General features: G+C 39.2%; 1 protein-coding gene across 1 annotated transcript in view; it reads right to left on the bottom strand.

Annotated features, from left to right (window-relative positions):
- CCDC192 (coiled-coil domain containing 192) overlaps positions 1–24,343 on the bottom strand; it is a 211,368-nt gene that overhangs the window by 51,995 nt on the left and 135,030 nt on the right. Inside the window, exon 6 of the mRNA XM_080678754.1 lies at positions 21,257–21,389. Coding sequence (XP_080534880.1) covers positions 21,257–21,389 — 133 coding nt within the window. The remainder of the gene's footprint in view (positions 1–21,256; positions 21,390–24,343) is intronic.

Below are 24,343 nucleotides of genomic sequence, written 5' to 3' on the forward strand. Positions count from 1 at the left end.
AAATAATGTTAAATATTCTCCAAGGCCTTACCTGTTCTTAAAAGAGTGGCCTGATTAAGTATGCCAGCTTTCACATCAAGAATTACTCCATTGTAAGCACTCATAACCTGAGAACCTTAATGTTCACATTCAGGATTATCCTACTGGGAATTCAACTCAATGCTTTGATGAAGTTTTTCTTTATCTTCTGTAATGTGGTGTTAGTTCTGCAGTGTTTCAATATGGATTGATTCGGGACCGAGATCATATCCCTTTTTGGCAATCTTGTTCCTCTAAGAAACTTTTTTTAAAACCTTTTTTGTACTGAATATAGACTTTTTCTCTTAAAAATTGCTTTAAATGAGATAAACTTAAAAGGATTCTGATATAATATAGCATATGAGATGTAGTTCAATTTGGTGGAATCAAATAATGGTACCATGTGAGGGACCTGCTCTGTAACAGTACTAGTATTTATTTTTCTTGTTTGGTCATATTAAAAGTCTTTTTAAAAGCTATAGAAGATAAAGTATAAAACCTTTAAAGAAGAAAAGTTTTAGGGAAGAAACACAAACCAAGTTGACCTGCGTTTTCAACTAAAGTTGTACAAAGCTTATAGTTAAACTTGGTTCTTTAAAAATAAAGGAAATTTTGCCTGGCTAGTGTGGTCCAGTGAGCATCCACCTATGAACCAGGAGGTCATGGTTTGATTCCTGGTCAGGGCACATGCCCGGCTGCTGGCTCAATCCCCAGTGTGGGGCATGCAGAAGGCAACCAATCAATGATTCTCTATCATCATTTATGTTTCTATCCCTCTCTCCTCCCCTCCCTCTCCTTTCCTTTCTGAAATCAATAAAAATATGTATATATTTTAAAAAAAGAAAAATAAAGGAAATTTTTGTTTTCCAATTTAATAAAATTATTTTTCCAATTCAAAGGAACCATTCTTTAGAAAAAGGAGCAAAGTCAGTAGAGGAGGTAGGAGATATTGCATACTAGTAACCTAATCACCATAGTAAAAACATTCAGACTGAGCAATTACGTTTAGGTAATTACATTTGGATTCTTCATACCGTACCAGTCATGATATTTTCTTTCATAAACTACAAAGTAGAGAACACAGAAAAAGAAGGAAAAGAGTCAGGGATTACAACAAGCATGTCAAACTCAATGGCTAACACAGGCCAAATAAACGAGGCACGTGGCTCGCGGGCCGCGAGTTTGACCTGCTTGGACTACAGGGAACTTTTGTTCCATGAATGAAGGGGTACAGAGTACTATGGTTAAGGTTTGGAACTCAAGATCAGAACTGAAGAAGTGAAAGTGACCTCTGACTCTGATGAGTAAATGTAATAAATCACCTTTGAAACTCATCAATAATGCAAATTTTTACATTTCAACACAGGCATACTACATTAGAACATCTCTTAAAAGGACCTAGGAATTTAAATTTCACTAATTTTCCAAGACTCTTATGTATGTTAACATTTGAAATCCAAATAAAAAAATTGTACAGAGTCAATTAGGTCTCCTTCTAAGAATATGTTTATAACCTAAGATCAACTATGTAGCAACTAGTAATCAATATTTTGTGTGAGGCAGCACTAATTGTTACCTAAGTATTTCATTCCTTATAACTCTTGCTCTAGGTTGTATTTTTGTGTTTAACTCCTAGGAGGTGGCCAGTGAACGAATACTCATTAAAGACTTTCTAAAATGGGCAAAGGCGTAGTTGACTAGGAGATCTGGGTTCTGGAGTTAGCTTCAGTCTTCTGCTTTCTCTGGGCTGTGGTTTTTCTCTTTTGTCAAATATGGGTTTGGACTGGATCAGCAGCTGGGAAGTAAGTGGAACTGGCCTGGGTAACCCACCAGGAGTGATGGGAGATGGAGCTACTTGAGAGAGCTCATGCACTTAAGGGTGCCACCACTGTTCTGCTCTAACCAAATGTTGAGAAGAAAGAATTCAGATACAGGATTGCCAGTGTCCAACTTTTCAAGGCAAGCTGGAAATTCTGCTTGCAACGAGAAATCTGATTGTTAAATGGTTGCAGCTAATGCAAAATATCTAACATATAGCATAGGCTAATAGTTTAAAGAACAACTAAAACACTCCAGATGGCTAGATTTAGCCTGTAGGCTAATTTTTGGCCTTGTTAAGATCCTCTCTAGTTCCAAAATCCTATATATCTCCTACATTTCTCAGCTATCCAGATCTACATTACCATATTGGCAACTCTAGGCACCTGGAGACAACCTAAGTAGTAACCGGGAGAAGCTAGTTACAAGGTGTTCCCTTATACTTGTAGATGTAATCCTGCTTCCGTGTGAAACATTCATATTAGTTTCAAAGGGATGATCTTAAGAAGGTATTCAGCAGAGCAGATGCCTAGTTGTAGAAAGTTAAATTATCCATCCTCATTTTACATGGCTAATGACTATGTTATACCAGTGGGTTAGAATTAGATAGGACTAACAGGTCTGAGCAGTCAGAATGCCTGCGATTCATTAAAGTTTATTCTGAACATGGTAGGGCCTATATTTCCATGGCATGTACACTTCCAGTGGAGATAAGATAGCTAATTAGGACAAATGAATATTTTAGCTGTGCCTCACTGTTTTATAAAGGCTTCAGGAATCTGGCTTTCTGTAGAACTCATTCAGTCTTTGAAGGTTTGGATTTTTTTTTTTTTTTTTTTTTTTTTTTTGCCCTGCTGTAAATGTTAGATAAATCTAATGCAATTTTGCCGAATAAAAAAATAGATCCATTGTGTAATTTACAAAACCTACTTTGGCATACATATAAGCAACATTGATACCCCACCCCCACATATACTTAAGTATGAAAGATCCAGTTTAGAAAGATTCCTTCAGTTGTATTTAGAAGTGTTTTCCCAAAGTTATTAGATCTTGTGTTGAACTGTTCTTTGCTTTGTGGAAGTCCTGGAAAAATTTGGAAGTTCCATCTGGCATTTTATACAATACTGACTCATTTGATATTTCCAGATTATTAAAGGTCTAAGTATTTATAGAAGAGTGTACCACCCTCTCTGCTTACCCTTGTTTTGAAAAGAGATCTGCTGATTGGGATTTCTAAAGGTATATGAGGACACACTTGGATTGAGGTGGGCGTCTTTGTTCTGCCACAAACCCCAACATTTTGGGTAATAAGAATTAGCATTTGTTGATTCTCTATGTGCCAAATGCTTTATGTACATTATCCCTAATCTCACAACCACCTTGAAAAAGTAGCTATTCCCATATTACACTTGAGGAAATTGAGGCTCAGAGATAGTAAAGGACTTGTCGGAGTGACTGAGCTGGGATCTGAACCTACTTCTGTATGGTTCCAAAGTCTGTATTCTGTCTATTACTTCCTGGTGCCTCCCAGAGTTGCAGAGTGGAAAGAGGGTTTTCTGGGCCCTAATTTTCTCATCTATAAAACATGAGAGTTGGGCAAGATGGTCACTTAGGTCCATTTGACTTCTAACATCCTATTTTAGGGCTTTCTGCTGCAGAGAGTGTGAGTCATTCTTAGGAGAAACCCCTCTGGATGTTTTTAGATACCTCAGATCCTGGCTTAGATTTTCAAACAGGATGTTGACAGATATACTTAATATTAATCTTGTCTCCTGTGGTATTTGGATTTCTGCCACTTCTTTGTCCCTCTAAACAATGGAGAGCATTATTTTCTCTGTTATTTTACTTTCACATAAACCTACTCTATAATGCTTCTTTTTCTAACCCTGAACCATGGGTGTATATTTAACCAGATTGTTGATTTTTTTTTCCACATTTGACTATAATACTGATTTCTAAATCCTTCTTTAAAAGCTATAATTATCTAGGCTTTTTTAAAGAACATCATATAAAACAATGCCACATTTTTATAAAACTGGACAATGATAAGATGATGTCAGGACCACACTGCTAGTTGCCAAGTGAACTATTAGAGTTGTGTGTGTTACATGCCGTTAGGTCTGCTCAGACTCCTGGCGACCCAAGAATGAGTGATGTTCACAATATCCTGCCCTCAACAGCTCTGTGCTTCTTTTCCAAGGTCAATCCACCTCCTATTTGGTCTTCCTTTTATCTTGCTGCCTTCCATTTTCCCAGCATGATTGTCTTTTCCAAAGAGTCCTGCCTTCTCCTGATGTGGCCTGAGGTAGGACAGCTTCAGTTTTGTCATTTTTGCTTCCAGTGATATTTCAGGCTTAATTTGCTCTAGGACCCACTCATTCATCTTTCTAGGACCAGCATTCCAGGTTATCCACAGAGCCCTTCTCCAACACCATATTTCAAATGAATCAATTTGGTTCCTATTAGCCTTCTTCACTGTCCAACTTTTGCAACCATACATACAAATTGGGAATAGGAGAATATGGATGATCTTAGCCTTGGTCTCTGATGACACATCTTTGCTCTTGGTGGTCTCTCCTAATTCTTCCATTGCTGCTCTTCCGAGTCTCAGTCTTAATGTCTTGGATGCAGTCTCTATTTGTATTGATGACTGAACCAAGGAAAGCAAAATCTTTAACAATTTTCATATCTTCATTGTCTATGTTAAAGTTGTATATTTCTTCTGTAGTCATGATTTTTGTCTTGATGTTTCAGTGGCAGTACTGCTTTGGCACTTTCTTCTTTCAATTTCCTCAGAAGTTGTTTCAAATCATTGCTACTTTCTGTCAGTAAGGTGGTGTCATCTATGTATCTTAATTTACTGATATTTCTTCCACCATTTTTTTCTCCCCCTTTCTCTGAGTCTAGCCCAGTTTTTCCTATGATATGTTCTGTGTACAGATTATACAAATAGATAAGATGAGCCCTCATCTGACACCTTTGCCTATAAGAAACCATTCTGCCCCTCCATATTCTGTCCTGACAGTGGCTTCCTGTCCACAATAAAGGTTACCCATCAGGATTATCAAGTGCTGAGGCACACCCATTTTTTTAGAGCAACCCATAGATTTCCATGAGCTATATAGTCAGAGGCTTTACTGTATTCTGTAAAATATACACTAATCATTTAAAATTCTTTGGAGCACTTCAGTATTAATGAATGTTCACAATTAGGTCTCGAGTGCCTCTTCCTTTTCCGAATCCAGCTGTAACACCCAGCATTTATTGTTCCATATAAGATACAAGCCTTTGTTGCATCACCTTGAGCATCATTTTACTTGCATGGGAAATTAAAGCAATGGTCCTATAGTTACTGCACTACTTGGCATCTTCTTTCTTAAAAATTGGGATGTATATTGAATGTTTCTATTGTTTTGTTTTCCATATTTGCTGACATATTCTTGTTTAGAATTTTTTTAATATATATTTTTATTGATTTCAGAAAGGATGGGAGAGGGAGAGAGAAACATCAATGATGAAAGAGAATCATTGATCGGTTGCCTCCTGCATGCCCCCTGCTGGGGATCGAGCCCACAACCCAGGCATGTGCCCTGACTGGGAATTGAACCAGTGACCTCCTTCTTCATAGGTCAATGCTCAACTACTGAGCCACACTGGCCAGGCTCTTATTTAGAACTAGAGGTCTGGTGCACGAAATTCGTGCATTTGGGGGGTGGTGTCCCTCAGCCCAGCCTGTACCCTCTCCAATCTGAGACATTCCTCTCACAATCTGGAACTGCTGGCTCCCAACAGCTTGCCTGCCTGCCTGCCTAATCACCCCTAACTGCTTCTGCCTGCCAGCCTGATCACCCACAAACACTCCCCTGCAAGCCTGACCCATGCCTAACTGCTCTCTTGCCGGCCCAGTCACCCCTAACTGCCCTCCCCTGCAGGCCCGTCACCCCCAACTGCTCTCCCCTGCCATCCCGGTCACCCCCAAGTGCCCTCCCCTGCCGGCCTGGTTACCCCCAACTGCCCTCCCCTGTAGGCCTGGTCACCCCTAACTGCCCTTCCCTGCAGGCCTGGTCCCCCTCAACTGCCCTCCCCTGCTGGCCATCTTGTGGCAGCCGTCCTTGACTACATGGGGGAAGTCATCTTTGACCACATGAGGGTGGCCATCTTGTGCAAGGGTGTGAGGGTCAATTTGCATATTACCTCTTTATTATATAGGCTTTTGACAGGTTGAGTCTCTGTGGCTTAAAGTAACTCTATCAGTATCCTATCTATTAGTTAGTGAAGACGTAATTTAAATCCTCTCCATTATACCTATGTATTTGAAATCTATATACATACTTGCAAGTACTTTGCATTATAATGAGAATATATTTTGAGTTTGCATAGATTATTTTAAGGCACTTGAAAATCTACATCTCAACTAATGTCAACATCTTAGATTCTAAACCAATTTTTATATGTTAGAAATGACTATATCTGTACTTTTCTGTACTGTTAGTTCCATGCAGAAATTAATCTTTTTGGTTATTAGATTTACATGTAACAAAACATAATAACGACAACAAAAAAACCAGCCCCTTAACTATCTCAGAATTGTCTACTTTTTCTTTTAAGATACTAAGGTTCTATGATGCTTACTTTGTAACTTAGAGGCTTTCTTCATTGCTCTAAAAATGTAATGGCATCAAATAATTGTACAACTTAATTCTGATATAAAAAACTTTGATATCTTCAAATAATAATTTTTGTAACTTAATGTTCATTTTGTAAATTAATGTTCATTATAGACTCTTGGCTTGTTTTAGGCTAGTAGTTTGCACATTATCTTTCATTCTCATTTTTTATAATGATACTCTGTTAAAAACCAACACTTCCAGTCTTCTTTATATAAGGCAACAGTCCTGAAGATACAAATATGCAAAAGACACAATATACCCCTCAAAGAGTTTATGGTATAATAAGGAAGAAATGGACAAAATGAGGGCATGTGTCGGGGGTGAGGGAGGCCAGGTGGAAGTCAATGGGGGAAAAAGGAGACTGTATTACTATTTGTAATACTTTAAACAAACAAGCAAACAAACAATAATAAAAAATAAAAGAGCATAAATAAATGGATAAGGGGGTCTGAAGAGCTGGCATTTCACCTGGGACTTGAAAATCAGGAAAATTTTAGAGAGGGCCATAAGGAATTAGAGGGGGGTATTCCAGGCAAAATAAAACAAAGATCTTTATTACTGTTATCATTTGCTCTACCCTTTTAAAATTTTCTTCTGTATCTAACTTCCTCCCATGCATATCTCTTAAAATGGTTAACTCATATTTATTATTTCAGACCCTAATGGGGACCTCATGCCTCAGGAATCCCCCTCTATTCAATAGATTATGACTTCTTACTCAGTTTGATTAGGATTAAGAAATATTATTTTCAAGTCTTCCCCACTTATCTCTTGCCTCTTGTTTTCACAAGCTAGAGTCCTAGGAATCATTCTTGTTACATTCATTTCCTTCTTCCCCACATCCAATTCATCATCATGTCTCACTAATTCTGATTCCCCAAAAAAGATGAAATCAATTTAAAATTTTAAAAAATGTGGCATATACATAAAATGGAATATTATTAAGCCATAAAAAGGGATACACTTTTAATAATATGTGCTACGACACAGATGAACCTTGAAAACATGCATAGCTTAGTGAAATAAGCCAACCACAGGAGGATAAACACTATATGATTTCACTTATTTGAAGTCCTGTACTGGACAAATTCATAGGGAAGGACAGTAGAATAGAGATTGCTAGGGGCTGCAAGGAAGAGGGAGTTATTGTTTAATGGTACAGAATTTTTGTTGGAGATTATGAAAAAGTTTTGGATATCAGTAGCGGTGATGGTTACACAGTACTGTGAATGTATTCAATGCCATTGAGTTGTACACCTACAAATGGTTAAATTGATAAACACTTTATGTGTTTTATACCACAGTAAAACTTACAAAATAATTAAAAAAATTTTTTAAGAATTTAAATTCATTCTCTCCAATTCTGCTTTTCTGATCTAAACCACCACCTGGACTATTGAAATACTCACATTTGATCTAGTCCCTATCATTACATACTCATTCCTTGCTACCTTCATCTTATTTACTTCACTCCTGGAATATTCTATTTGTAACTATTATAAAAACACACTGAACTGTTTCCCTAAAACAGTTTTATACTTGCTATTTCCTTTAGGAGAGTGCTCTTTCTCTGTATTTCTATAGGCATGATTCCTTCTCATATTTCATGTTCCAGTTGAAATGGCATGTCCTTCTTAAAGAGGTTTTGGCTGACCTAATCATCAATGTGTTTTCCACTTGTACTTCAACCTATATTTTATGTCATAGAACTCTATTTTCTTTACCACACTGAGCCCAATTTATAACTTTACTTTTTACCCATTTGTTTGGAGGTGTCGTTGCCTAAGATGGGAGAAGATAGAGAAAGACATGTTTGAAGCAGGATTAGGTTGAAAGGTTAGCTAACCAACAAGAAATATAAAGTCCACCTGAAAACATATGGATTTGGAGTTAAAGGAAGAAGGTTGGACTAGAGATACAAACTTAGGAATTATTAGACTGTAGGTGATATTTAAGGCCATGAGAATGAATGAGATAATCAGGGAATAATAGAAGACTCAGAAGAAGAGGGGATGTGGCACTAGGTCTTGAAGATATTTAGAGATTTTATGAAGTAGAATTCAACACGTTAGAGAAGGAAGAAGAATAAGGAAGAAGAAAAACCAGGACCATGTGGTTTGACACAGGCCAAGATTGGAAATGTATCAAGAAGAAAGGAGTGGTCTTCTGTGTTGTATGATGCTCTGAGTTCAGGTGAGATGAAGAGTTTACACTAGGTCTGTCATCATGAAGGTTTTTGGGGACCTTGACTAGAGGACTTTCAGTCTAATTCCCTCATCTAAAAAGGATGGAGAGAACAAGACTGAGGTGGATTAAACAGCAAATGTGAGGAAGGCGAGGAAGTGAAGACATTGTGTAGGGTTGTTTATCTTAAAATAAGAGTGGGAATAAGAGTGATGAGAAATCAAAGAAAGTTTTGGCAGAGATGTAAGTATGTAACTATGCAGATAGGAATGAGCTTGTAAAGAGGAGTATATGATGCAAGTGTGAAACAGGGTAAATAAGTGACATACCCAGGAAGGTGAGAACCATGGGGTCTGGAGCACTAGTAGAGGATAGAGCCTTGAATGGGAGAGGAACACAAACAAAAGGCAGCTGGGAGAACACAGGTGACAACATGAAGCAAGAATTCAGATTTGTTGGAAAGATGAGAGAGTCCCCATGTGACGACCTGTGTATTCTCAGCAAATTATAGGTGAGGTCATCAGCTGGGTGTAAGTGTGGAGGAGGGGAAAGAAGTCCAGGAAGAGATATGAACGTACAGAATAGTTGTCTTGGAGAATGAGAAAGCAACCTTCTAGTAAAAATTCATAGCTGCTTTTCTGGGCAAAGTTAAATGCTCCTCTGAGGTCTATGGTCATGCTACAAAGTGAAAACAGGCAGGAGTGGACAAAGAGATAGAGGACTTCTACCAGATGTTTTGATGGAGAGAAGGAATATGAGTGTGTAAAAGGAAGTTTTAAAAAACCAATCTAGAAAGATATGTAGAAACCAGTTCATGGAGGGTGCTTAACGCCAAGCTAAAAATATAAACTTTACTTCACAGGCAATGGGAAGCCATTGAAGTGTTTCTGACTATGAAAGTAAGTTTACCAAACCTGTGCTCCTGAATAATTAACCTGCCTTTAGTGTAAAGCACTGAGATGATTAAGAAACAAGACCGTTTGTGAAGGAACAGAGGTTAGGTAATCAAGATCTAAGTGAAAAGAAGCAGTAGTTGACTTCAGCCAGACCATTGAAGGTTAAATTCCTAACAGATCTTGGTACCTATGGGAACCAGACCAACTTGAATGGGACATCAGGCTACAAGAGAGAGAATCCTAAAGGCTGAACTAGGATTAGGCAAGATATTACCTAAAAGCTAGAGGCAGAAATATGCCAGGGGACATATCCATTAATCACAGAATTAGTAAGAACCCAAGAAGTCACCTTGAGTTTTAGAACCAAATAAATAATCATAAAATTGTCAACTAGTGATAGGGCCAGAGGAGATCAGGAAGTGGTGTGCACAATGGGCAGTGTCAGCGTGGCTCAAGCCATAGACCATGGCCAATGCAAGCTTGCTGGGTGCTGGCCCAGAGTACTAAATAGTGCAGGGAGGCCAGCCAATTTAAAAGTAGTTTAGAAAAGACTTTGGAACTAATGTTCAGTTTAGTTTTTACAGGATCGGCCAAAGTAATGACAAAGCTCTTATTTGAACCCTGAGTACATGACACTATTGAGTTGAAATGGTAACGTGAAAATTCATAAAATAACACAGTTAGCAATAACTCAAAGTCAGCTTATTACAATACAATGCAGAAGAACTAGGAATACTTCCAATCAATCTTAGGATTTGATCATCTCCTTCAACCTGGGAGCCAGTAGGCTGTGCTGACGATCCCATGGGCATCACTGGCAATCTGAAATTACACTCTGGTAAATCTGCCACTTGGGTTGACGTTAAAATTTTAATCTAATAAGCAAACTTTCTCCATCACCTAATAATTCATAAACATATTAAGCAATAGAACACCAGGACAGAATCCATTATTTTATTCCATATCCATCCATTCAACATTACATGACCATCAAGCATCAGGCACTGTGCTAGGCTATGGATACAAAGAAAAAGATGCCATCTGTTTCTCTTCAGGAAATCTATAGTCTATTTGTAAAGAAAGCTAAGCAAAGAGATATTAATAATAGGTGTTATGACTGCAGTGTGCACAAGGCTTACGGATGCATAACTCATGAGAAGGCCAGGGAGTAGGTGGAGAGATGGCAGTGGTGATGGAGGTAGTTCCAAAGGACACTCTGAAGAAGGATAAGAAGGGAAAATGGGGCAGGGGTGGAGACAGGGGTAAAGGGTTAAGGCAGCTTAGAAAGAGGAAATAACTGGTACAAAGTCTTCAGTTACCCAGTGGCGTTTTTTGGGGAAATTTCCAGTGCATATCGCTACATCATTTCAATTAGGTTTGGATTTTACTCATTTCATGTGGATTTTATTTCTCTAGTATAATCTTTATTTTTTTGTTCTTTCTCTTCCTTGATTTAAAGTTCAATTAAGATTTTTTTCTTTCTTGCTTAGCTTTCTAAGACCAAATATAATGCATACATGTAATCTATCCAGGAATAATACATATCTTACCAAAATAGAAATATACATGTAAAATCAGTATTTAAAAAAGAGTAAGAGTGTTTGTTTATTGCCTTAGATTAAATTAACCAAAAGAAAAGCTTATGTAAATGAGGCAATAAAAGACTGGTAGGTGTTTTTCAGGAAAGTTTTGAAGGACCAAAACCTTTTTATAGAATATAAATAAGAGTGCTTATGAGCCTATGCTCATGTGAAAGGAAAAAAGAAAACCTCAACCAGTCTCCATTTCCTTAAGAATTTATCCTGAAGAGACTTCTTAGCATCTTGGTACTGCTTTATTGACAAATAAGTTAAGGTATATTTAATTTTGTTTGCCAATATTACCACATAGACATTGTTTAGAACCCACAGCTTCTGCTAAATAAATTACTTCCCTTTGGCTTCAGATCAAAAGCAACCTCAAAAGAAGGACATCTTTTCTCAAGTTCAATTACCTTCTCTTGGGACTCATACAGAAAAGTTATGGCTATGAAAAAGAAACAATCAGCCACTTGCATCTGAATATGTTATTTATAGCATTAAGATAGGTGGATTATATAAGGTCTGATTCTAATATTTTTTCTTCTAATAGAATTAATGAAGATAAGCACCGATTCTCACTTTCAGAGTAATCAGCTCTCTGTTTTCCTTAATGATTCCCGACAGTCTGCTGGATTTGTGGCATTAATTACATTCTACTAACCTTCACATGGAAGACCCTACAAAACTCTTAGCTGCTAAGATCACAAGTAAAATCAGCCAAATAAATGTGGTATTTCCACTCTCTCATGCAACCCTATTTGAATTATAAATATAGTAATAATATATCTAGGATTCTGTAGCACCCTCCTGATTTCAAATATTTTTGAGTATGAATATAATTTAAAATGTTAGAACAATGTCAGGCTATGTTTTGATTTTTAGTTCTAATAATATGATCACTATAGGTATATGAGATTTTAAAACCTGGAAACATAATGTGCATTTTAAAAGAGTTCTCAAAACTTCAAGTAATTAAAAAAATACTTTTATTGATTTCAGAGAGGGAGAGAGATAGAAACATCAATGATGAGAGAATCATTGATCAGTTGCCTCCTGCATGCCCTCTACTGGGAGTCTAGCCTGTAACTTGGGCATGTGCCCTGACTGGGAATCAAACTGTGACCTCCTGGTTCATAGGTCGATGCTGAACCACTGAGCCACACCAGTCTTGCCTCCAAGTAATTTTTAAAAAATTGTAAATAAAAATTATATATTAATTAATTAGCATTATATCTAACTTTAAATGAATACTGTCTGCTGGTGGCATACCTTACAAAAATAAAAGAAAACAAATTGAAAATTAACTATCTTTTGTCAGAAATTTACTTAGCAACCTGGGATAAGACCAGAGGTTTTGTCACTCATTCAAAGTTAGACTGACCTATTGACCCTAAAAGCTATTAAAATTGTTACTCTGGTCACCTGGGATAAAGGAACTGGAAGAGACTGTCAAATGGGTTGACATATTTCGAGTCAACTTAGAGAAGGAGACTTTAACTTGAGCTCAGAATCCTGCTATAAGCAGCTCAGTGTGACAAAATTTTGCCATCCTATTATCTTATATATTTATGAACTTTTTCAGAGTTAGGGTAATATTAGAATTGTATAGAACTAAATAAGTTTTATCCTTTTGACCTAAGTCTGTAAGTGCTTGTTCTGCTTTTGAGGACTCATATGAATTCTTGTTTTTGTCTATTCATGAAGCATCATGTATCTCTCTTGCATCCTTTTATTTTTTTGGCCTCAGAAACTCACCTTTTAGAGTTATATAACTAACTGATCATTGTATAAGCATATAAATTCAGTTTGTGGCTGAGGGCTGTTCCCTTCTCTGTTTGCCAAATTCTACCCAAAATTCCCTGAAATAGGAACAGAGCTCCCTCCTCATTCACTAAGAATGGCCAAGGGAAAAGTGGTCCTGGAACATGTTTTCTTTGTGAAGCAGATGTCACAGGATGCCCAGGTTGCAATGACAGCTTGGCATGGCAGGACTTCCAGGTCTTCCTGGAAAATCAGAGCAATGTCCACAGCCATAATTTCCGGGATTAAAGAAAGCATCTGCAGAAGAGCAATAATGTTTTTGGACCTTGTAGGCACCAATTATTATGCCAGCACCATTAAGACACTTCTTCAGGACCCATCTGCATATTAAACATATCAGGAATAATGCTGTTCCTCTTATGTTTTCTCATTATTTCTTCTTAGTTATATGTTCTTTGTACAATATCAAAATGTGGTTTTATTTGATTGAGGAATTTAGAGACATGGTAGGGTAATCTGTCCCAAGGAAGTATGTCTTCAAAAACAAATATTCTTGCAGGCTACTACAATGCACATAGTGGTATTATCTAATGTGTACGTAAGAATATATATCTAACCCTATACCGCTGGCCAGAAATAAATCCTGTGCCTTCAAACAGAATGTACCCACTTGCGCAGAAGAATCTTGTTCTATGCATCCTCTCTAAATTTGATTTAATGAGCTTAAGCCCTCCAAAACTATCCATATGACCAATGGAGTTATCCTCTAACTTCAGCATCCGTCAGGAAACATTGAGTCATTAAATAAAATAATATTGAGGTTTCTAGGAGAGAACATCATTGATTTTTTTCCTACCTTGGCATGAAGAGATTTGTACCAGGAATAGCTGCAAAGGTACTGACAGCTGGCTGACAATTGTTTGGGACCTGAAATTCTCCAATTCCTTTTATGTTGACAAATAAATGTGCATCTACCAACGTTTGACAAAGGAGCACCCATTACTTCTCTGCAAGTTTCCTGAAAGGAAGCATCTTCCTTCTCATCCAGGTTATGTAATAGCATTCTCAAACAGCACGTGCTCTTCTGGAAATCAAAGCAGGCTCCATGCTTAAGGAGGAAACCTTTAAATTGATCAAGCTCCCTTTCTCATGTGCCTTGACTGACATTTAGCTGGGGCTTGCCCTTTCATCCAACCTCTCTGGATACAGAAGTCACTAGACTTTTTTTTTTTTTTTAAACCCATTCCTTAGGGATGGACAGAAGGAAGGGAACGCCATTTCCTGATAATTGTATAATTCCAAAATTAGTCTTACAAACAAAGGAGGGAGGGGACCTTGACATTATTGAATTCCCACAGCTGGAGTTGCTAGCAAATGCTGGACCCCAACCAAAAATTTCAGAATGGATCTTCTTACCCTTTGTTAATTATAAAATAAATAGATTTCCAGACCTTTTGCAAAGGAAGGGCCTAAATATGCAGTTAAAAAAAAGGGGGAGAGAAAGAAGAGAAATTTGGTACTTTCCTGACAAGATAAAAGGGGTTTTCAGCTCATGGCTGTCTTCTCCCAAGTTTGTGAGGTTTAACTAAAATAAATTTAAGGGGACAGTGAGAGGTATTTTTTGTCTTCTCTCCAGAAAAATTTCCCTTCTTTTATCTGAAAACTTTCCCTTGCCCTTGGCCTCTGGCACATGACCCAGGTGAGGGCCATGATAATATCCCATTCCCTTGGCCACAGTGATTGATCCATAGGTAAGAGTGTGATACCAGTAGGGTCAATCAAATTCCTTCCCTGAGATTTCTGTATAGGTTCCATGAGAAAGAAGTTCTATTCCCTGGAGCTAGAATAAATTAAGATTCTTTGGCTATAAGTATTATAAGCCAATGCTTACTACTTTAAGAAAAAAAAAAAGTTTATTGGAAAGATAGAAGGTAGCTCTCGGTATTGAAGGAAAGCTTAACAACCAGACCTTGTAAAGGCAGTCTTAGGGATATGGTATCAAAAGCAATAGACAACTTCAGGGGTCAAGGCCCAACTTCCAGGATGAATCAGCTCATCTTTTTCTGCCCTCTTTCACTCAACTCAGCTCAAGATTCAAGATTCTGAAAAAGAGCAAGTATGGTTGGCTCTGCTAGTCACAGCCTTCCCCTGAGTCAAGGGGAAAACACACACCACGATCACGGTCCCACAGGACTGCAGAGGATGGGAGAGGAACGCTTCTCCAAAGGAAAATCATGCTTCTGTTCAAAAGGAGGGGGAAATGGTTGCGAGCAGGCAGAAACAGATGTTCACCCTACTGTTAAGCCAGGGCAGCCAGGGGATCTTTCCTGATCCAGGCCTGCAATAGCTCAGATGGGGCCAACAGGGAAACAAGAGCCAAATGAGCAACCCAGAAACCCTGTGCTCAGTCTTCCCGCCAGCCTCAGGAGCTAGTCAATTTCTTTTCCGCTTCAACTAGTTTCCTTTTGGTTTCTGTCACTTGCAGCTAACAAATTCCTGAGAAAGGCCTAGCTTTTATACCAGTGATTTTTAGACCTAGAGGTCTCTAGAATGTCCTTTTGAAAATTTGAATCGCTCTACATTTGTACATATTGAATACATAGCATTTCTCGGGATCTTCGTGCAATAAATCCCTAAGTTTTGCAGGGACTCCTGGTGCAGTTGCTTATTCTTGAGGGGACTCCTGAAGCAGTGAGAAGACTTTGGCTTTGGGGTTCCATTTCAGAAAGCAGCTCTATTTTGGGAGACTTCAGTGGACAAAGGTAAAGACAACCTGATAGGCAATCTCTGAAGGAAACCTAGATATTGAAAGGACAAATATAATTATTTCTATGTCCTTAGGGACATGTTATACTTACAAAGCACCCCTTGAAGTTATCACTTCTGTCTTCTCTCATTTTCCCTAATATTCATTGCTGGGGTTTATTGGTTCAAATGTAAAGTATTCCACCTTGGAATAGTTTCTGTCTCTGAGGATTTATTTTTTTTAAAATATATTTTATTGTTGTTTTTTTTACAGAGAGGAAGGGAGAGGGATAGAGAGTTAGAAACATCGATGAGAGAGAAACATCTATCAGCTGCCTCCTGCATGCCCCCTACTGGGGATGTGCCTGCAACCAAGGTACATGCCCTTGACCGGAATCGAACCTGGGACCCTTCGGTCTGCAGGCCGATGCTCTATCCACAGAGCCAAACTGGCTAGGGCCCTGTCTCTGAGGATTTAATAAATGCTTAAAAGAAAACCCTTTTCTGCAAATGTTGGGAGAATAATGTGTGTGGGTGGGGAATCTCCACCTTTGGCTTTCCTCAAGTTCTTGTCACTTTCTGTCAAGGCAATAACACTCTTGGCAGCAGGAGGAAGAGCAGGCTGCTTGCTTGTGCTTTGACTAAATAGCAGAAGAGCCCCATGCAGTCTGATGACCTGGGTGGTGAGAGGTGCTTTTGGACAAAGTCCCAGCAGTTGAATCAGTGAGATCCCACGACCAGCCTTGTCACTTTCTTAGGAAACCCTAGGTAGACTAGTGAGAGAATTATGTGTGTTCAGCGGGGAAAGAAGGTTGCAGGTAGTTGGTTCCTAGTCTGGGGACTAGCAGCCTTTCAAAGAGCTGGGCTGACAGAAAGTAGAAAGAGCAAAGGATGGCATTGCTCAGAAAACCTAGACACAAATGGACAACTGAGTAGCCTTACTCCAATAACTATTAATATGACCTCTCTCTAAATGCTTGGAATTCTTCCAAGTCATTATTTTATTTAGGCCCAAAGCACTTATTAAAATACACTTACACATGACAGGGTGTTAGCCATTACATTTAGTAAGGATTGTTTTAATAACTTTTTTTTCTAATTGAGATAAAATTTTAAAACGTAAAATTTACCATGTTAACCAACTTAAAGTGTACAGTTCACTAGTTTTACTGTAGTAACATTCTTATGCAACCAATTTCACTATCTAATTCCAGAATGTTTCAGCACCTTCAAATCACTGTTTTCTTAACACCTAGAAGCCATGGAAGCTTTAATCTTGAGGAAGTTTGCAGGAGGAGAGATAAAAAGAGGAACAGAAAGTTTGGGCTGAGTGCCTGGAGGCGAACATCATGATAAAAGATACTCTTTAAAATGTTGATTAAAAGTTGGCTCTGGGTGTTGGCAAAGAGATACTGCTCCTGACTCTTTTAAGAATATAGGACAGCAATAGTCTGATTCTTAAAATTAATGGGATAGTGTTTAAAAGCAGTCTTGTGTCACTAAAAGATCGCTGATGTCAAGCCTCCCCTCAAAATGTGTCTGGCTCTATTCAGACAATGAGTCCTGGATCAGCCTGACCCAGAATGCACTTGCACCACCTCGGAGTATCTCTTCAAACAGAGATAACTTAAAAGTTGATATGGCTTTCACCGGGACAGTGGGAAAGTGCAAGTGAGGATTAGATACTACATTGTGCATATTAAGAGGAAAGAATTAAAAGGAAAAAAATAATCCAGAAGAGTGCATTCCCTTTAGTATGCTAGCTTGAAATCTATAAACCTGGACCCTGATGTTTTGGTCAAACATAGGAGCTTTCATCATAGCAAGTGACTTAATGCTCCTGTGCCAACAAAAGGATGTAGTCAATGAGGTCTTTTGCAAAGTAATTTTGTCCTCCTAAGCCAAAGGAAGCAAAGATTGTTTTGAAATTTAACCTTAGGTTCCTGCATACTAAGATTTAGCAAAAGATGGACTTATGTTTTGCAAGTGTACAATAGGCATTTCACTGAATTCTGCTAGTAAATAAAGCTGTAAGCACCTCAGGTGCAGGCTGTGGAAATGACTGAAGGAATCTGCCCTGGGCTGTGATTATTTAACAAAGTAAAATCAACAAACAACACTGAGGCTGTAAGTTTCCTGCTGTGCCAGTTTTATAATAAAGGTGTTTTTCTTTTCAGTTGAACTTTCCATTGACTTAAATCATGTATTTCTTTAGAGCCAATGAAATAGTTTACTGTGCTTATGTATTAAGAAAAACGTTTGGAAGCTCACTGTTTTATCAATTTGATCATGTTTAAAAGTATTCCTAGTATTCTGGAACATCCAGAAAAAAGTGCATATTTGGGTAAAAAGAAATTCTAATTTATTTAGAAATATCTCATTAAACTGCTAGTTAGGACTGTAGGCATCAGTCTGTAACTATAACAGAGAAGTAGCTTTATGTTAATCCAGTTAAAATGTCATTTAGAATCAGCACTGTTTTCCCCTCTTGCAGTTTCATGTTACAATAAGACAGGCTTTTGGAGTAGGTGACTATGATGTCACTTGATTGAGACTGGAAGGGGACCCCTTTCCCAAAGTGGTTTACTCTCAGTCTATTATGGGGTCTGAAATTATACCATTGGACATTTATTTCTTGGATCATTAAGTTCTTTTGTTCACCAAAAAGAATCTACTTAAAAAGCACAAATACTCAAGGATGGGTGACTCATTAAGCATTACATTTTAATTTGACCACCAATGAGAATGTATTAGACAGGTTGGTTTGGTCCTTCATTCTTTCTTTTCAGTAATGGGATATCCCTTCCGCTAAGGAAGTGCTTTTCTCCCAATCTAGCCTTGTAGTAACAATCAGTCAGAACATTCCCCTTCCCCACCCTTGTTTCCCTCTACACCATCATCCAGTGGCCAGTGCATGACCGAAGCTTGTCCAACCATGGTTCCCTACCCTGGTCACAAAGATTATTCATATACCCTCAGGGCTACCCAACCCATGCCAGGACAGAGTTCTTTCTTATCCTTTTTTCTAACTGGAGCTGCTGGGAAACAATGCTTTCTCTCCTCTCTGGAGGACAGGTAAAGAGGACAGCCCATCACCTCTTGGGGCCATGTTTCTAGTCTCTTCTGACATCCTGCTTGAGAGGATGGAGTCCCAATGCAGAGAGAAGCAGAGATGAGATATTGAGACCCTGAACCTATCAGACTCCAAGACTAATGGTATGCCCTTGCTCAGTTTGTTTACATGCGTGACAATAAATCACCCTTTCTCCTTAAGCTGTTATGACTGGAGCATCTGTCATTTGCAAACAAAGGTCTGAGAACTGAAAACAAACATTTTGTAAAAGGACAGACGATAACTAGGGGAAGGGTGGTGTTCTGGTTGAGGAATGTGTATGGGAGGTGGCTCAGCTATAATCATTCTGTGGTTAAGTGGGGGTCATTATATGTGAGAGTTACCGACATCGTTCCGGACTTTACTTTGGAGTGAATTGATAGGTAGGGCAAGGTGACCAAAGTCTCTGAGAATAAGAGCTAATATTAATCTGGGACCACAACGGCCTTGACAGTCTTCTGGGCTACTGGATTCAGGGTGAGGCTGCTTGGGGCCTCTGGGAGAATAAGAATGTGCAAATATTTAATTTAAGACTTTAGTCCTATATGTCAGTCCACAGACTCAGTTTTTCTCACCACCAAATCAGAGAAGCAACATGTAGGCCCAAAAGGAAGTCCTGTTTTCAACCGTAATTGAACGTGGAAGACCTGGCTTTATTGAAATTTGTATCTGTTCATAATACAGTAGTCCCCCCCCCCACCATACTATAAATTTGTTTTTTAAACAGAAATATAGAAAATAATGGGCAAAGAAGGAAAGGTGGGATTTAATGTTTTTTATTCTCTCCCAAAGCATGAGAGTCCTGGTACCTCTGTATTATTTTAATTTTGACCTATCAAAATATTAAAGGGACAAAATTATCATTAGATAGCAAATGAAATTATTTTTGTCAAAAAGCGAGTAATGAGAATTAGCTACCTTGAAATAATATATATTTTTCCCCACTAGATTAAAAATATAGTGGAGAAGTTGAAAGCTTCTCTCAAGTGAGCTGGAGAGCTTTCTCCAGTGTGCTGTACAATCACTCTCAGCTTCTTATTATGCAGCTGAGTTGAAATCTGGCTATGATGCCTTAGAATAAAGACCTTTAAATGGATGGGATTCTCTGACAGATTTTATTCTTTTAGGTTTCATGATAGTAAAAGCAAATTCATAAACTATCTTTATTTTCTGTGGAAAGAGCAAAACAAATTGACCTTCAGCGTACGTTTCAAGGTGGCTGTTATATGCCATTTCAACCCTGGGAAAGTGCTATTCAAAACTGAAAATTAAAACCAAATCCATATTAGAAGCTTTACCATGTTGTCAGGATGCTGGGAGTGTCTCACTTTCTTAAGCCACCACATTGCCTATTTTCTCCTCCTCCCGTTTATTTCCACGCTCCTCCTCTTTTTCCAGAATTACTTATGAGTAATAAAGGAAGCCAGAGTAAGAACAATGGCATGTGTTTGGCTTTACAAGAGTGCCACACATCAAAGGGAGACATTTATCCCAGGGAATCACAGTTTTGTAAGAGATCCAGCAGGCAGGAGGGAGTGTGCTACCACTGCTGCAGAGCAGAAACGAGAGGCCTGACTGGCCTCGAGCTGCACAGGCAGCCTGGGCTCGGTTAATTTCTGTCTGGAGGCTGAGTGCCCAGGTGTTGCTCAGACACATCTAACCTGGGGCAAGGGAATGGGCATCTCTAAGCCTCTGCTTATTCTTGTAGAAGCCATAAATGTACTGACTTCTGAAAACTAAATACACGTGAAATACTTAGCAAAATGCCTAGCACATGGTATTAAATGTTAACTTGTATTATTGCTAATGACAGTCTGAGGTTTTGGATATCCTCCTCCTCCCCCCAATGTGTGTTTATAGTCTCTTAGAGAATACTAAATAAAATAAAAAATATATATACACAACAATAACGCCACCAAAAATTCCAAACCAAAGTGGCTATTAAAATTTTTCTGAACCACCCAGATTTTGTCCCCAACCAGCCTTCCCTTCTCGTTTCAGGCTCATTTGCCTATTGTTAAAGCACTAATTTCTTTCCTTCCCTGTGCCTGCTTAGTCTATAAACCCATGTACACTTTTAGATGAGTCCCTCTCCTTGCCCAGCTCCAGAGCCCCTTCTCTTGGGGGCCTTGGGTCTTCCTTCTTAGGCCCAGTCTTTCCCTCCCTGCCACCCAGCTTATGCAAAGACATGAATCAGATCTATTTCAGTCCAGCTCCTCAGCTTCAGAGACTTTCCTTTAAAGAACCGCTTATTCATTCATTCTCTGCTTCTCTTATGGTGAAAGGAACCTCGTCTGGGGGAGTAGTTCCTGTGATATCGCCATTCATGCCGAATGGAGGTCAGGCCAGGTCAGCATGCTGCTGGGCCAGTGTGCGCCTGGCACTGTGGCCTTGCTTCTTGCCTGGTTGCCAATAAAACTATATACACCACCCAGGACCATGGGCCAGTGACTGTCACGTGGTGATACTGACCTCTAGGGGCTGGCTTTCCTTCACATAGAGCCTTTATCTTCTCATTGAGCTCCAGGACTGTGATGGCAGACTCTTGCTTAGCTGTTGCCAAATCAGTTTGTAGCTTTTTCAGTTTCCTTTTGTGCTTTAGTTTCTTAAAAAAAAAAAAAAAAAAAGAGTTTCCGTCACTAGAGACAGATACATCAAAGGAATAAAAAGAACTAATGATGTCTGAACGAACCTGGCCTTTGAAGCCTGGCTTAGATGAAATGCTCCCTGTTTGTTTGGATTGAGTCCTGTTTGAGGCTGTGAGACTGAGCGTGTGCTGCTGTCAGAGAGCCTGAGTCACTAACCATCAAAGCCTGCTCTCTGCATCGTGGTATCTTTTACCTTATTTTGTTTTAAATATGTTTTTATTGACTTCAGAGAGGAAGGGAGAGGGAGAGAGAGAGAGAAACATCAATGATGAGAGAATCATTGATTGCTGTCTCCTGCACGCCTCTTACTGGGGATCAAGCCTGCAACCCAGGCATGTGCCCTGACGGGGAATCCAACCTGGCTGCTGAATCATAGGTCGAAGCTCAACCACTGAGCCACGCTGGCTGAGCTCTTTTACCTTCTTGAAGGGTTTTTATCTGGATCTGAACCTTGTGTTTTGGTTGCTTATAAGGGACGGAATTAGAGAAGACCTCTCGTTGTCAGTTGGGATTTTACCACTGAGGTGCCAATGCCTAAAAGTATTGGATTTTTTCCCAATCTGTAAGTAAACATTCACATGAAAGAGCCAAAGCCTTGATTCTGAGTCATTTTCACCCTAATACCATAATGGCTTGCATTCAAATATATTTGAAAGAGCGTGAAGCTACCATGAAATGCTGATATTTACAGATATTTACTATGGTATTTATACAGGGAAAGTCGTCAGGGAAGGAATGGTTTTTAGACAATAGAGGACAGGAATTCCTTGCTATCTATATATATATATATATATATATATATATATATATATATATATATATAAGTGACCGTCTGACTGGCCGGTAGGCATGACGTGCACTGACCACCAGGGCGCAGATACTCAACACAGGAGCTGCCGAACTGCGGTGACTTGGCAGTGGCGGTTCTCAGGTGATGCACCCCGGAACCAGAGAGGAGGGAACCCGATTCTAGGGTGCGTCACCCGAGAACCACCCTCTTGCAATCCAGGACCCCTCGGGGGCTGTCGAAGAGCTGGTTTCGGCCCTATCCCCGCAGGCCAGGCTGAGGGACCCCAACTGCTGGAGGGAACCTGCTTACTCTGCAGACGCCATTTGAGCCATGGTGCCCCCCCAGGTGCAGCCAGCCAGGAAGGGGCAGAGGGAGATTGGCTCCAGGGCATGTCCGGCCCATCTTGCCCAGTCCTGCCCTGCCAGCCACCTTCTAATTAATTTCCTTTCAATGTTCACGAATCTGTGCACTGTGGCACTAATAAAATAATATGATTTATGACATCCAAACCTTTGAAAGAACTACATTAGGAAATTGTTATATACCCAAAGGATTTACCTTGAGACTTTATGGCTGGGAAGATCCTTTTATGGATTTCAAAATGGATTTAATTTGTTAAAATTGGATTTACCTGTAACTATGGAGAAGCTGATTATTGTGAAAAGTCCTACATTTGCACTTTTGTGTCCTGCCTTTCCACCTAGGAGCTCACTTTGCCAAGTCTCTGTGGTCTGGTAATTAGGAAGTCCAGAAAAGAAATCACTAACATTTCTTATCAGACATAAATCTCAAGATAGGGAAAGGAATGGTTTTTGCTCACCAGGAAAGATGGTGTTCCCTGGTCTTTGAAAGGAATACACTCGGGCAGTAGGGGATCACGCCCTTTTTATGAGAGTAAAGCCAGTAAAATCAGTTTATCAAGGATGGGATTAAAAAGACACAGACCTCCCATGTTAGAGACTGGTTGTTTTCCAGACCAAAGCAGGAAGATCAGGACTTGATGAAAGCTTAATTAATGGCATGCACATGGCTACAAGAGAATGCATTACTCAAAGGGGAATGGCAGTCACGGAAGTTCTCGTAAGGGAGTTGGAGGGGTGGAATTGGGTTCAGCCAGCGCAGTCCAGGTGAGAGGGGCCTAGTTGTGTGGCAGTGGTAGTTAGTGTTCACCCACCTACTCATGTCATCATTGCACTGATTTCTGAAGCATCCCTTTGGTGTCAGGTCCTGTGCCGGCCAGCTGTCAAAACATCAACGAGACCTTATGGTCTCCGCTTCATGCCACTAAGACCGTCTAACTAATTTCCTGCTTCTGAGTCTATTCACCAAAACCCTCACAGTTTGGTCTGTTATGTAGGTTAGTTCAGGGGGAGACTGGGTATTTGATAGCTGGGTTTCTCGTAGTAAATTATTAAGTGGGCATGCTAATCTATACCCCGCTCTGTTGTAAGTTGGTTAGCACTGGCTTGTTCATGAGGGCCTTGTCCGTCCCAGGTCTGTGTTGATAGTAGCTGTGGGGCCCTGTGTGATCATTGGTGACCTTTTCTGATGCTACTTCAAGACTGCTCCATGCTCATATTTTTCATACTTTCCTTTTTGAAGCTTAGGACTTTGGGGATAGACAGTGGGAGGAAGGATGCAGAAATAAAAATTGAGAAAGCGGAGGGAATGAGGAAAAGAAGAGCAAGAAGGGTTCAAAACAGAGAGCTAATTAAAAGTATCAAAAAAGAACTGATAATGATATTCATGCTGAAGTTTTAGGGATTAGGTGTGCTGATGAAGGCAACTTCCGCTGATCTTCGAATAAAAGTAAGACTGGTTGATGGATGGATAAAGAAACTGATATGCGACAAATTGAAGATAGCAAAATGATAATTGTAGTATCCAGTTATTAAGTATAGTGGTGTTAACTATAAATTTATTTCAACTTTTCTGTATATTTAGAATTTTTGCAAAATAAAATATTGGGAAAAAGAACTAAAAAATTTAGTATTCTTGCATTGCCCTTCCCTTAATTCTTAATGGTTAGTATTCAAATTTTGAAGTCATGCCACAAACATTCCTATGCAGATAAATACTTTTCCAGAACCTTTTCTCAAGGTAGGCATTAACGGTAAACAA

The sequence above is a fragment of the Plecotus auritus genome (genome assembly GCF_963455305.1).
Source record: "Plecotus auritus genome assembly, chromosome: 7".
NCBI classification, from domain to species: domain Eukaryota; kingdom Metazoa; phylum Chordata; class Mammalia; order Chiroptera; family Vespertilionidae; genus Plecotus; species Plecotus auritus.